The following is a 14,879-nucleotide window of genomic DNA, read 5'->3' as shown; positions in this document are numbered from 1 at the left end:
TGCCAGAGATCAGATGCCTTCCACATCTTTCGGAGGCATGCTTTCTGAGAAGCTAAAAATTTCCAAGAGCCCCTCCCGACCGAAACACCAGAGCTGTTCCACAGCGAGAGCATACCCAGCCCCTGGCACAAGCTCCCGGGGTTGAAGTCTGTCCCTCTGTTCCCACCCTGCCAGTCCCAGGGCACCGTCTCCCTCTAGACCACATCCTGGGCCCTGCAGGGAGACAGGGGCCACTGGGTAGCTTTCAGCCACCACCCAGAGCCGTGGTCGCCTGAGCTGAGCAACAGCCCCAGAGTTCAGATGGCTGCAGAGAGCCACTGAGCCCTGCCTGTCACCCTCTCACTAAAATATCAGCCACTTCCCTGCTGCTCCCAGAGCCTAGAACAGTGCCTGGCACACAGAGAGCCCTCACCACTATGCTGACCCTTCACTGGCCACACAACTGGCACCCTAGGGATCCTCAATTTCCATCTTTGGGTAGTTTTTGGCTGCCCATGACCTTTGACCTCCACCCTTGCTTAGTTTCTCCACCTGTCGCACACTCACGCACATACAGGACATCTCTCACACACATCAGAGGGTCTTGAGACCTCATCCCCTCGCTCCTCCGCTCCACAACTGGGACACTGAGATGCCGAGAGGGACGACCCACAGATGTCATGTGGTGAGGTGCATGGCAGAGCCGGGGCTGACTCCCAGGTTGGCAGAGCACCCTGCCAAACTCATGGCACTGCCGCTGACCCCGAGTCCCCAGTCAACCCACAGACTGGGCCCCGCGAGCTCGGCTGTAGAGGGCAGACGCAGACGGAGCCCAGGGAGGGACAGCGCCCTCCCTCTGACCACACCCCACCCACTCTTGGGACCAAACCTGCAACTTAAGGACCCCAGTCTTCCCCAAGTGACTCCCAGCCCCACAGGACCGTCCAAAAGCACCTCCGCCTGTGCCCCAGAAGCCCCTGACTCCAGCCGGCCGACTCAGAATCCACCTTGGGGACAGGTGGCAGGTATGGAACTGGTGCTAGAAGCCAGTCCCTCCCCTCCGTGGACCACCACTCTAGGGTCTCCAAACAGGGAGACTGAGCAAGGTGGGCCTCGGGTGACGACGACTTAGGCACGACACTTAAGGAGGCATCCCTTTCAGGTCTTGCAAGCACGTCCCCCAATCCTGGGAGCGATGCCTCCTCAGATGGTGCACCTGAGGCGCCTCCTCCCCTCCCTCCCCCTAGTCCTGGCCAGGTCTAGAGATGAGACAAAGTTAAAGCAAGATAACACCCCCTCATCCAGTGCTGAAGAAGCCCTGGACACCGCGTCCGCCCTTGCTCCCCTGACCAGCAATTCTCCTAGTCTCCCTGGGAGGTCAGCAGTATCCCATTTTACAGATGAGGAAACCGAGGGTCCCAGAGACTCAGCCACTTGCCCAAGGCCACACAGTCACCAAGGAGAGCTGGCGTTTGACCCTTGCTCTTTACAGACCACCCATGCTGCCCCTCCTCTTGCTGGTGCTAATCTTCCTCTATCCCTCTCACTCTGACCAGCTGCCCTTCTCTGGGGAACAGACTATCTCTCTTCAGCTAGAAGAGACCAGCTGCAGCACTCCCCGGGTCTCAGGGCCTCCCTGGGAAGAGACTTCTTCTCCCTCCTTCTATAGGAAGAGGAGGAAACGGGCTGCAGCAGGAGGGAGTGAGATCAGACAACAGAGAGCACATCCTGAAATGGAGGGGTTGGGAACCTCGGGGTCGATAAGGGAAGCTCAACATCCTTCCCTCATTTTTTTTTCCCCAAAAAAAGACACAGGCGCCCTCTCCATCATGCTCCACCCCTCCCCCACTGTGCGGACCCAGAGGGGCCTAAGTGACAAGATGGCAGGCGGGGACTGCTGAGGTGACTGCCTAGGGGTTCCTGCAGTAGGACCCGTTGGTGGCCCGCAGAGAGGGTGGGCTGGGAAAAAATGCATCTGTGGGAAGCTGTTTTGGAGGAAGGAAAAGGCTGGGGCACGGGGGGGGGGGGGGGGGGGGGGGGGGGGGGGCGGTGCCCAAGCCTGAGTCCAGGGGTGGGGGTGGGGGAACGCAGAATGCGGACTCAGCCTCCAGAGGAACATTCCGTCCAGAATTCCTCACGCCCGCCCCCCTCCCCCCCCCCAGCTCTCCTTACTCTTGTCCCTTGGGAGGCCTGGAATCCAAGCAGTTTTGGGGAGGGGCCCCCAAAGACCCCGTGACATCACATCTACTGCCATGGGGATGAACTGTGAGGTCACCCGGCACTGCCCATCAGGAGGGAAGGAGCCCAGGCCAGTGGGCAGGCTGAGGGGGGGGACGGGGCGCTCAGACCAGGACCCAGAGAAAGTCATTCCAGGCTCACTTGTTCCAGAAGTGAGAGGGGGCGGGAGGGCAGTAAGGGGGCACTGGTGAGTCGGAGGCTGGGCCTGAGTAGTGGCCCTCTCAAGGCCACTATCAACAGCCACGGCAACAAGACGCTTAATGCTCCGTGCCTCCTCCTCGGGGGCATCCTGTCACTTTGCTGTCACAGGGCCTCAGAAGGAGCACTTTGATCCTCTTCTGGCCAACTGAGTTTCCGGCCAGCTCCTGGGGAACCAAGGTCTGTCCCTGGAAACCTGTGTCCCCCCCCTCCCTCCACCTTGAGGAAGTGGGAGCCGAGGAGGGGGAGGGCCAGCAAGGGCAGGGGGCTGGGGGACGGAGCTGAACAGGCAGGGGGGCCGCAGAGGGTGGCCAGGAGGCCGACCCGAAGGGCACGGGGAGCAGCAGCAGGGCCGTCTGCTCCCAGGCAGGCCGGGGCCACCAGAGGAAAAGAACAGGCCCAACGTGATTAAGTGGAAAGCTATGCCCGACACCCCACCAGGGGAGGGACTGGGCAAGCCCACTCCTGTCCTCAGCACCTCTGCCTGGGCCCCAGGGGCCCAGCACCCAATCCTGACTGGCGCTGGGCAACCCGGGGCACCTTCACCAGCCCTGGCCCAGGGCCAGGCTGGAATATTCTGCATCCCTTTCCACGCAGCCCCAGGATGCTGCTCCCCTGCACTCCCCGCTGCAGGGCTGAGCTTCCTCGCCCTTCTCCCAGGCCCTGGCCACTTTTGTCTGAAGCCTCTGCACCCCTGGGCATCGGCTCCAGCCTCCGCTGGCCTGCCCTGCCCTTCAGTGGCTACACCACCCCCAACCCCCTGAGCCACCACAGCTGGCAACAGATGGCCAGCTCCAACCCTGCTTTGGGCCACTTCCCCCCTCAAGGACCCATAATGGTCCTTACTGCTTAGTACATCAAGTTCAAGTTCTCCAACCTGGCTGTGGACTCCTGCATAACCTGGCCACTTCCCCGTCTGGCGGACCTCCTCTGTGCATGCCACACTCACCCCAATAGCCATCCCTGCACTCGCTGGTCCCCAGCTCCAGCCAGGGCCACCTGTATGATACTCAAGGCTGCCCAATCCCATCTTCCCCAGTGACAGCAGGCTGGCCAACACATTCTCCCTGGAGTCGGCCGGGGTTAGTCATTTGTACCCAGGCCCTACCCGTCTGTTTCCAACCTACCACTTCGGGAATGCCCTACCTCCTCCTTCCCTTTTCCCTTTTTTTTGGCTCAGATCTTAAACCAGCCGTGCCACAGAAGGCCAGCCTGCCCAATCACTGCAGCGCAAGTGAGGCTACCTCTGATCAGAGGCCCAGAGTTGGGCGCTGAGGAACGTCCACGGTATAGCTCTCCCTCTCTTTCCAAATGAATCACAGGCTCCCTTAGGGCAGGGCTCCCACATGGGCCTCTTCCAGGGTGGCCAGAGGGGAGGTGGTCAGCATGGTCAGGGAGGCCTTGGTCTCCAGGGACAGTGGCCCTGCACAGCCCAGCTTCAGGGAAGGCCGGAGGCAGACTAAGGACTCCCCATAGGCAGCCCCCAAGGGGATGCAACCCCACTGGGCCTCATATCCCCCGTGTCCACCCATCAATGGACACTGGACAGGCGGTGGGCCATTTTCAATGTTAAGAAACTCAGCTTTATGCCCAAATCTCCTCTTGCTCACAACAATCTTCTAGTGAAACCTACTAGGCTCTGCTTCAGGGTACAATCAAGGACAGGTTCACTAGCCCCGTAGCACATTCCCACCTGCCTTCTGCACCCACCCCATGTCCCCTCTCGGGAATAACTGGCCCTAGGGGAGGCACGAGGCGGGCTGTTCAACCTCCCTCCCCACGCTGGGGATCCCCTGGTCAGGCTCCTCTCCTGACACAGCTCCGTTTTCCAGGATTCCCCAAAGATGACCGTCCATGACCACTCAGTGCCCTGGGGTGAAATGCATCTGGCCCAGGTTGAAACACGGCCATCTCCATCCTGGATGGACAGCAGGCCACGAGGCGTCTCCAAGAGCAGTCAGCACCCCACTGTTCTTCCATGGGGCAGCGAGTACTGATCCAACCCTGGGAACCTTGGGGAGGTCATTTTCAAATCTTAGGGCCCGTGTGTGTTCTTAGAAAAGAAGCCCTGCAACTCTGGCAAGGAAAAAACAGTGCAGCCCTAGCATGTTGGCTGGCACATAGTAGGTGCTCTGGAGTTACTTGTTATTAGGATGGATAGACAGACAAACCCTCTCCCAAAGCCCACTAGCTAACAGAAAAGCTAGCTATTTAGAAAGAGGGACAGGGGAAGCCCAGCACCTGGAAACACAAGGTTCTTACATCAGGAGCAGGCTCTGGGGTACCTGGGAGGAAGCAGACCAGGGTGTGCTCTGATCCAGCCCCTGCCATGCTAGCTGTGTGACCATGGACAAGACACCCACCTCTCCTGAACCCTAGTTTGCTCCACTGTACAATATGCTCTTCCTGCCTGCCCAGGTCTCCAGTGACCTCATGTCATGGGAAGGACTTTGAAAACTGCAGGTGCTACGCAAATGACAAGTGACGTTTGTCATTATTAGTGGTTAGGAGGGTGGACCCTGGTGGCAGACTGCTGAGTGGAAATCCCACTCTCCCTCTTAATAGGTCTGCAGACTTTAGCCTCCACTCCTCATCCCAGATATCGGGGATAAAGCACAGAGCCCCTCCTTTGTACCATTGTGAGGATTAAGAAAGTTTATTTTGAAAAACTTGTGACAAAGGTCCACAAAAGGGTTAGCATTTCACCGTTGTTGTAATAAAAGACCCCCTCACATATGGGGAGCGTTCCAAGATCCCCAGTGAATGCCTGAAGCCATGAATGGTACTGAATCCTACATATACATGAAGAACTTTTACCTTTTTGCTTAAAGGACTCACTTTATGGTTGGTCTTTTGTATGTTCAAATGATCAGCATCTACTTTTGGGCTTTGGGCCCATTATGGAGGGGAAAAAAGGGCCACTGAGCACAGCACTGCAATATCATGATGGTTGATCTGATAACTAAGATGGCTACTAAGTAACTAACGGGCAGGTAGCTTATACAGTGTGGATACCTGGACATAAGGATGACTAGTGTCCCTGGTAGGGCAGAGCCAAATATCAAGTGATTGTACCATGCCACTTAGAAGAGCACCCAATTTAAAATGTGAAAATTGTTTGTTTCTGGAATTTTCCATTCAATAGTTTTGGTCCTCAGTTGAGTTTGGGTAACTGAAACCAAGGAGCATGAAACCTTGGATAAGGGGAGGCCCTGCTCTATGACTGTGTGGGTAAAACCAGTCTGACAGTCCCCATCCCCCATCCCCCTCTTCCCCCTCCCACTCCCCATCCCTACCTCCAAGTCATTCCACAAGGACATCCTGCACCCCTGCCATGGGCTGGCCTGTCCAAGGGAAGCAGCCTGCACACTGTTGCCCCCCTCGCCCAGGTCTCCTGGGGGCCAGGCTGCCAGGGCAGAAGGTCCTGGCATCTGTCGACCTTGGTGGCCACTCCATTGGCTAATGCCACGGGGAAATTCCTCCGACTCTTACTTTCCAGAACTTGAGAAAAGCTGTTTCAGCTCTTTCCAAGGATCAGGACTGTCCATGGCAAACAAGCCCTCCCCTGGCGCATCCTGCTCCCCCGTGGGTCCCCAGGAGGGGGCCGACCCTAGGACCCTTCTACCCAGGCACTTGGGCAACATCTGTTGAGTAAGACGAAAACAAGGGGTTGAAGATTAAGCCACTCTGCCCTGGCGGCCTGGGCACGGGCTGGAAAATGTGTTTGGCCAGCAGGGCCCGGAGCTGGGCTGAAATTGCGGGTCCAGAAATGAGGGGCGCTAATCCTGGGGGGGTCGATTGAAACAAGACCAGAGAGAAGGCCAAGGAGAGCTGGGGTCACAGGGAGCCAGGGAGAAAACAGGACAGACAAACAGATGGACAGACGCACCCTGTGAGGGGGCAGGGAGGCCGCAGAGCAGCCCTGCTGAGACCGGAGGGCAGGCAGAGAATGGAAAAGGAAGGAAAAATACAAACCCGCCCTTTCCTCCCTCTTGTGAACCTGTTCAAAGCACTTGGCCGTGAGGAAACAGGTGCTGAGTGCTCGGAGGCCACTTTCCCCTGGTTTCCCCTGGGCCACTTTCCCACTCTGGGGACAGCAACAGAGCGTCAGCTAAGGACAGCTGCCCCGAGGTGGGTCCCACGGGCAGAACTCCACAGTCCCTGACGGCAGGCAGCAGGGTCACCAGGAGCCACAGTGCCCAGCTCCTGGTGTGGCAGACCTAACCTGTGCCAGGCATCAGGCTGGGTGCCAGCCTTCCCATAAACACGAGTAGAGAACCTACTGTGTGCAAGAAAGCAGGGGCACAGCAACCAACCAACAAAAGACTGACCTCTGGAGTGGGCAGAGCCCCTTAGAAAGATAAAGAGTAAAGTACTACGTGGTGAATCAGAAGATGATTTGTCTAGGGGGCAACCAAAGCAGGGAAGAAAGACGAGGCTGACTTTCGAGGGAGAACCCGGGGTGGGGGATGAAGAGCCCTGCAGGTATGTGCAGGAAGAGCATTCCAAACAGAGGGAACAGCAAGTGCCAAGGCCCTGAGGCAGAATCGGGCCTGGTAGGTTCAAGGATCAGCAGAAAGGCCGGGTGGCTGCAAAGGGAGGGAGGGAGACACTGCTAAAAGAAGATGAGGGAAGAGGGACCTGTCACGTAGGGCTGGACAGGCCAAGTGGGTTACTTTGCTCATTTTATTCTTTTGACAGCTTTACCCAGTGGGTACTATAGTAACCCCCATTCTAAAGAAGGAAACCTGAGAATCAGGGAGACTGAGCTTTCGGTTCGGGGTCACACACCTGAACTTAGGGAATGGGGGAGAAGCACCTGGGACCGGGGGGGGGGGAGCAGGGAGCAGGATCCAGAAAGAGGAAATGGAATTCCCTGGCTCTGAACCACTGATGGGGAGTTGGGTTCTGACCCAGGCGCGGAGGCCGAGGAGCAGGGTGACGCCACCGCTCTACCGCTGGGTGGCCGATCCAGCCTCCCGGGGGGTCAGAGGCCCCCCCCACAGGTGGAGCCCACCCCAGAGACACGAGGACTCCCCGGGCCTCCCTCGGGCAGGCCAGCTCCCTCCCCTCCGGAGCCTCGCCTCAGCGGGAATGCCAACCTATTCCCCTTTGTCCTGACCCCTGACCTTGCCTCCCATAAACAAAACTCACGAGACTCCCAGTGGCCACACAGCTGGCTTCGCCTGGTGGTCCTAACCGTGGACCCTACCCTCCCCAACCTGCCAAGGACCTTGTGTTCTGGGCCACAAGATGGAGGTTCAGCAGGAATGAGGAGAGACACGTGTTCCTGCCTCCCCACCCACCCCCCTGAGGCTCCCACGGGTGGCCGGTGGCCGTCTGTGATCCCTGAGAGGCTGGTCTCTGGTAGTTCCAGGCCAGGCTGCTCTGGCCCACCCCCGGCAGCACCCGGCCCCCCAGCCCTGCTGTTGCCAGATGACCTCGGCCAGGCTCCGTGCGACCAACACCTCCCATCTGGAGCAGAAGGCCAGGCGGCGGAGGCCCAGGGGGGTCTGACCCTAGAGAGCCGGACGAAGGACCTGCAGGGAAGGAAAACAGGGCCTGGGCCAGGCAGAGAAGAGCGACACTGCCCTGGACCACCAGGGAACAGGGAGGCAGGGGACGCGTCTGCACACTGAGAAGGCCGTGGGAGGGTCCAGTCCCCCGTTCTCTGGGGCAGAAAGGAAAACTAAGGTCCAAACAGAAAGGGGGGGACCAGCCCACCTTCACATAGCGAGTGGATGTGGGTGCAAAAGGAGATCACGTGGCCTGACTGTGTGCCCGGTGTCAGGGCTGAGCAAGTGTCCACGTTGGTAGGCGGGATAGCTACAGCTGCCAGGGACACCCCAACATCAGCATCACCAGAGACACCCCACAGCAGCCCGTCAGATGTGTACCCATGGTGCCCCCCAGGACACAGGCACACGTGGGGACCCCTTCCCCTGCACTCCAGGGGGACCTGTGAGGCCTAAGAGGGGCGGGGAGGAAGCGCTGCCCACAACCCCAGTGGGTCCAGCTGGGACCCGTCGAGAGCCAGGCCCTGTGCACAGCCCGCAGCTCACGGGGCCTGCCCCTGTCCAGCCTGTTCTGGAAACCTGACGGGGGAGGAGGTGGGGAAATGTCAGGAGGGCAGAAAAGTGGAGTCAAGCCAAGGAGTTCAGGGGAGGGACAGAGGTCACCTGGATGTGGAAACTGGCTGGAGCGTTTCATCCATCCCCCTGCCTCTCGTGAAGGGCACTTGACCCGGGACAGGCAGACTGAAGAGGATGCCATGGCACCCCCTGGTCCTCGAAGCCCTGGGACAACAGGCTCCTGGCCAGGCCGGAGACGGACAAGATGCCCTTTTATGGGTTTTTCCAAGGACTTGAAGTCTCGAGATTGGACATAGCAGGCCCTGCATCTCATCAGAGGAGACCTCATGACTCACTTCCTCCCCGTCCAGCCTCAGCCCAGGGACGCTGACCCCTCTCCTCCCACCACTGCCCGGCACTCGGGCTGCAGCGCACTTGGGGCCAACACAAGCTGCAGGGGGGGCCGGCAGGGGAAGGCACGGCTGTCACTCACCACCAGCTCATGGTTGGACGGAGGAATGCAGGGGGCAGCCACCTGTGGGAGGAGCAGAGAAACGGCAGGTTAGCGTCTGTCATGGGCACAGACCCCGCGCCTCCTGAGGTCACTCCACGCGCCACCTCCATGTGAGACACCCCGCGCCTACAGGCACACACTGATCCCTCCCTGGGGGAGGGCACCTCAAAAGGCGACCAGAACCCAGAGAGATGCTTAGGCAGTGGCACCTGGGGAGGAGGAGGGGACGCAGATGGCAAGCCCGATGGAGCGCAGGTCACCATTACAATGACGCCCAAAATACCAGACCCGGGAGGCTGGAGGCCAACATGCCAGCATCATAACAGAGGCTCATGGGATTTGGACGACGGTTGGTTCTCCTTTGCACTCGTCGATTTGTCTGCGGCGGGTAAAATGTCGAAAAGCCCCGAGAAGACCTCCAGAGAAGGAAGAGTCACCCCCTTGGATTCTCCCAGTGCCAGAGCATCTCACCCAAAGTGAGAACCGCAGGACCTTGACTCCGGCCAAGTTTCCCAGAGTGCGGGAAGCGCGCTGGCCAGGGGACTGCAGGCTCTTACAGAGGCCACGGGTATCTTCATCAACTTCATCTCCTCCCTTCCCCTCTGATCCGGAGAAGGACATGGCAGCCAGGCCCCCAGATGTGGAGGAACCGGAGGGTGGCGAGGGGCAGGCTGGCTCCGCTCCAGGGCTCTCTCCCTTCCGGCCCCTCGCCAGGCCAGGCCGCCAAGCCAGCACCCTGACACTTGTGTGGGAATTTATCAGAGACCGCCTGTGCCCCTCCTTTCTAGCTGGACACATTTTTCTTGGAACTCAGAGCTCCACCTTGGCTCCAGTTCCCGACCCCAGCACCAGGCAAGGGGCCCACACAGGGGACAGAAGGGCGCTGTCCCTCAGGCATAAGCGTGTCTGGACACGAGCCCTGAGTGGCCAAAGAGAGGGCAGCCCCTCCTGGCCACCACCCGTGCTGCCTGATGTGAGGTCCCCACTGCCACTGGCTGTGCAGTGGCCACCAGGCTGGCCCCCTCCACGTGACCCGTGTTGCCAGCCCACAAGGCTCTCCAGACTTCACACACCAGCCCCGACGAGGACGCCCTGGGTGACTGTGTTCAAGCTCCGTGGGGATGGAGGAAGCCAGAGTGAGCGTCCCCGGGTTCTTGGGCCAGTCACGTGACAGCCAGCTCACTCTCCAGCAGAAGGGCCCCAGCTGAGTCTTGATGTTTGATTCTTTCACTCAACAGTACTCCAGGACAGAACCAGATGCCCCCGCCACACACACACACACACACACACACACACACACACACACACAAGAATAATATCAATACTCCCTGAATATGTCCCAGTGACAGGCTTTAATATAAATGCTTTACTCATTGAATTCTTTCAATAACTCAGTAGATACTGTCATATCCCCAGTGAAGGATGTGAATGGGGCACAGAAAGGTTAAACAACCTGCCCAACGCCACACAGCTGAAAAGTGGTTGGGATTTAAGCCGAGGCAGGCTGACTCCCAGGACGAGATGTGAAGTGGGCCTTATCAATCAGGGCCCCACTTCCAGGAGAATGAGGAGAGATGGAGACGCTGTTCCCAGAAGTCAGGGCTCTCAGTACACCCAAGCAGGAACCGTGAGTGACATTTCAGAGGAGGTCCCTAAGGGAACTAGGCCTGGGGATGGGGTGGAGGGAGACAAGGAGGGAAGAGAAGGTCCCCGGGGCTGCCTATGGCCTACAGGACCCCCTGCCTGCCCTGCCCACCAGACACGGTCTCAGCCGCAGGGGACACTGCTGTCCTTGCTAGGCACAGCCCCAACCCCCACTGTGATGGGGGACGGGAGGTTTGAGTCATGGGTCCGACCCCAGGGTCTTCTTCCCAGACTCATTCTGTCACGAAGGTTCTCAGGTCCTGGGGGAGCGGGCACCACACACAGGACGGGGCCTTGCTGTGCTGTCTGGGAGCTGGGCGGGGCTGCTGGGACCCTGCCTGCAGGACCAAGGGCAGCAAAAGGGCCTGGTCCCTTCCCCACAGGAGGGAGGCCAGGCCTCCATCCCGAGACGAGGCCCTGGGGAAGCAGGGTGGGGCGAGGGTGCCTCCGGAGGTGGGGGCAGTCTCAGACAAGCAGGAGGGTCTTGTTCCCAAACCCACTCTAAGGCCATGGGAAGAGCTGGCCCAGGTGTCCTGACCCAGCCCCTTTCTGGTCCCAAGGCAAAGACATCCTCTAAGAACCTGGGTCCAAGGGCAAGAGGTGAGCGTCACCCCAGCCGAGGGCCTGACACCGCCCCCCACCGCCCCCCAGCCCCCAGGCCGGCCAGCCCTGGCTTGGTGGTGTCCTTGAGTGTGGCTTGTCTCTCTCTCTCTCCTCCTAAAGCAGAGAAATGTTTCCTTAAAAGGCTCTCTCCTTCCCTCCAGTGCCTGGCCCCTGGCCACCCTCTCAGGAGCCTGGACCTTGCCAGGGAGCACCAGGGTCCTGCCACTCCGCAGCCACCACACACCTGGTATCACAGTGGATACTGCTGACCCTTGGAGGCCCTGGCTAAGAAGCCCCTCCTCCGTGGCAGCCCCCAGGGGGCTCTTGGGGCCAGCCGTGCCATCTGTTTGCCTCCAGGGCTGGCAGCTCAGGACTCCAGGTTTGGACCCATGCTGTCCTCCCCCCTCAGCAAGCCTCAGTCTCCCTGTCTGCAAAACGGGGGTGATTATGGGGCTCGGAGTTGCTGTGAGAATTAAAGGAATTAATCTGCTCCTGTGCTAAGAAGGCTGGCTGTGGGCAACCAGCAAGATGGGCGCATCTGCCCTGCTCTGATTTTACTCTCTTCTGTCACTCAGAGTGGAAGGAGGGACCTAAGACCAGCTCGGTCCCCCGTCTGGTGATAAATATGTTGGCCAACAGAGGGCGGGATGCAAGCCCAGCTGTCGGGCTCCAAGACGCACGGAGTCTCTTAACACCGCTCAGGATGCCCTGTGTCTGTCCCCAGCCCTCTGCTCTGACTCACGGATGCTGTCATCCCTGTCTCACAGATGGAGAAACGAGAGGGCACAGGAGGCTGATGATCTGCCCAGCACGGCCCCTGTCACCTCAACGCTCTGCGAGCAGTAGGAACTGGGCCCCAAGAGGACCTGAGTTCTCAGCCTTGGTCACATTAGAATCCCACGCTCCTGCCTGGCACCTGTGATTCCATCCAGTGGGGAGGATCGCAAGTTCAAGGCCAGACCCAGCAACTTGGTGAGACCCTGTCTCAAAATAAAAAAAAAAAAAATAGAAAGCTGGGGATGTAGCTCAGCGGTAGGAAAAAATAAATAAGAATCCCAGACTCCTGAACTCACCCAGCCTCCAGAGAGGTCCTCACACCACACCCACCCAATCCATGGGCTGGACAGGACAGCCTGGCCTCCACACCAGACTCTGTCAACCCTACACGAGCCACGGTGGAAAACTCATCGTCTTTCCTCTCTCCTGCTGGTCCCCGTTTTTTAATTTTATTTTAATTGTGGCAAAATGTGCATGATGTAAAAGTTAGCGGTTTGACCGTTTTTAAGGGCCCAATTCAGAGACATTAAATACATTCACAATGGTCTACACCCCGGCCCCATCCACACACCCATCAGACGGTAATTCCCCGTGTCCCCCCACCCGCCAGGGCAGTGAGCCCTGACCTCCTCTGTCCCTGCGAATCGGCTCTTCTATCAACTCCTTCCCCGAGGCCCGCCAAAGAATCCAGATTCCTCTTCCCCACGTGGGTCACAGAAACTCTAACCCTCCCGACTCTCTGCCTTAGAACTGGCCACAGAGAAGTTCCCTGACCCACCTTGTCAGACAGGAGGTCATGAGGACCCTCCTCATTCCAGAGGGCTCCTGCCCCACACCCTGGAGGCAGGGAGGCTGCAGGAGAGGCCAAGACAGGTCTCCCTGGGTGCCCACCCAATCACTGAGCCCCAAAGGACAGGGTTCCAAGGCTTCCGGATAGCGGGGTGATCCTGGAGGGTGCATGCCCCGCCCCCACAGGCCTCTTCATCTCCTTCATCATGAACCACTGACCCTCCACGTTTCCCGCGTCCTGCGGGCACTGAGCAAATAGATCCAACAGGACGTGGAACCCAATGTGCAGTCAGTCAGTCGGAAGCACAGAGAGACCACCTGGGGCCGGCGACCAGCCTCTCCAGGAAGGGAGACAGAGTCCCCAGCCTGCGGCATCGGACACCGTCTCCAGGTAGATGATGTAGAACTGGATTATCCTGAGGTCCCCCAGCAGGTGTGCCCTGCAGAATCCACTTGTCGCTTGCCGACCTCTCGAGGTCATAGAAGTCTTCTGTGCTGGCCGTGGTCACAGGAGAGGAGTCACACAGCACTTGCCTTCTCTGTGCCAGGCTTATTTTCACTTAGTCCCCCCCAAATTTGTATGTTGACACCTAACCTCCAGCACCTCAGAATGTCACTGTACTTGGTGACGGGGGCTTTAAGAGGTCATGAAGGTGAGCCCTAACCCAACGTGATCAGTGTCCTTCAGATCAGCACACGGGTGCAGAGGGAAGACGTGAGACGCAGACAGGAGACGGCATCTCGGGACAGGCCTCGGGAGACACCGACCCCGGACTCCCCGAGCTCAGATCTGCAGCCTCCAAAACTGTGGGAAAACCATTTCTGTCATCTAAGCCCCTCGGTGTGTGTTGTGAGGGGGCAGCGGCAGCGGGCTGAGACGCATCTGAACTGCCTCCCCCTGAGTGGACAGAAGCCACCGCCTGGCCCGGCCACGCTGCACCACGCTGACCCGCTCAGCCATCGATGGACAGGATGACCCACACCCCTGCCCCAGGGACTCCAGGAACCCACTTCAAATGACACCAAAGGGGAAAGAAAGGAAAGGGGTCTGCAGAGCCCCTGCTGTGAGTCACGGAAGCTGGATGTCCCATATAGATCATTTTATTTAATCTTGTGGAAAAGTTTTTTGAAGTAAATAAAACAGACTCAGAGAAGTGAAGCAACTTGCCCAAAGTCAAACAGCTAGGACTCGCAGTCGTCAGGCAGACGTCCCACAGAAGCTGCTGGGCCTCTGCACACCTGGCTTTGCTGTGTGTCACCCGCGCTCCTCACAACCCCTCAGAGAGGGAGGCGTTCGAATCCTGTCCTCAGGGGCTCAGGCATCCCCTCACCAAACCTGTCAGACTCAGCCAGGCACAGCTGCTGGGTGACAGGGCCAGGACTGGAGCCTGCATCTGCCTGACTCAGACACCTGTCTTGTCCTACCTGCCCCATCCTGTCCCCTGTCCCTGCAGAAGGCTGGCATGCACCCTGGTGCCGGGGGCTGTGGGGCACAGAGTTTGGGCACCCCAGGCAGGGCTCCAGCGCCCGGCTCCGAGCCTGCTGCTCACTAGGAAGTGGATGCGGTTTTGCAAGGTGGCGAGAGGGAGGGGCTGGTGGGTGGAAATAACATGCAAAGGAGGCGTGGGATGTGTGGCACCAGAGGTCCCCTCTGGCTGACCCAGGATGAGTGGAGGGAAGAAGGGCGCTGAGGGGAGCCGAGGAGGGAGAAGATGGGCTGCTGCTCTCCCGGGCTTGACCGCGGGCACCTGGGAATGCCCAGCAAGGGAGCTGGCACTGAGGAGCCACTGAGGCACTGCGCAGGGAAGGGGCCAGGTGGAGGGCTCGGAGGGGGCACCCCGGGGAGGGGAAGGGCGGTGACAGCAGTAGGGAAGACAGAGGAGGGACAGGAGCCTGTGACCCCTGGACCCCGGGCCTCATCTCCACCCACAACACACAGACCCAGAGCCTCCATCCCCAGCCTCTAGTGTCTTCTGCCACCCAGAGCATGGGACGGTACCACGCCCCACCCCAGAGAGCACCTCACACCACTGCTTTGCCTGCTCTTGACCCTCTGGGCCTGCCCG

At 59.1% G+C, this 14,879-nt stretch overlaps 1 protein-coding gene across 8 annotated transcripts in view; it reads right to left on the bottom strand.

The window, feature by feature from the left end:
* Tns1 (tensin 1) overlaps window positions 1–14,879 on the bottom strand; it is a 208,404-nt gene that overhangs the window by 93,336 nt on the left and 100,189 nt on the right. For 7 of the 8 annotated variants that reach the window (XM_071619620.1, XM_027941869.2, XM_071619623.1 and 4 more), the window contains exon 4: window positions 8,980–9,021. The exons of the other annotated variant lie outside the window; for it this stretch is intronic. In XM_071619620.1, coding sequence (XP_071475721.1) covers window positions 8,980–9,021 — 42 coding nt within the window. The remainder of the gene's footprint in view (window positions 1–8,979; window positions 9,022–14,879) is intronic. 8 annotated transcript variants of the gene reach the window in all.

The sequence above is a fragment of the Marmota flaviventris genome, chromosome 11 (assembly GCF_047511675.1).
Source record: "Marmota flaviventris isolate mMarFla1 chromosome 11, mMarFla1.hap1, whole genome shotgun sequence".
Taxonomy (NCBI): Eukaryota; Metazoa; Chordata; class Mammalia; order Rodentia; family Sciuridae; genus Marmota; species Marmota flaviventris.
The sequence above is the reverse complement of the archived record's forward strand: the minus strand, read 5'-3'. Positions and strand labels throughout refer to the sequence as shown.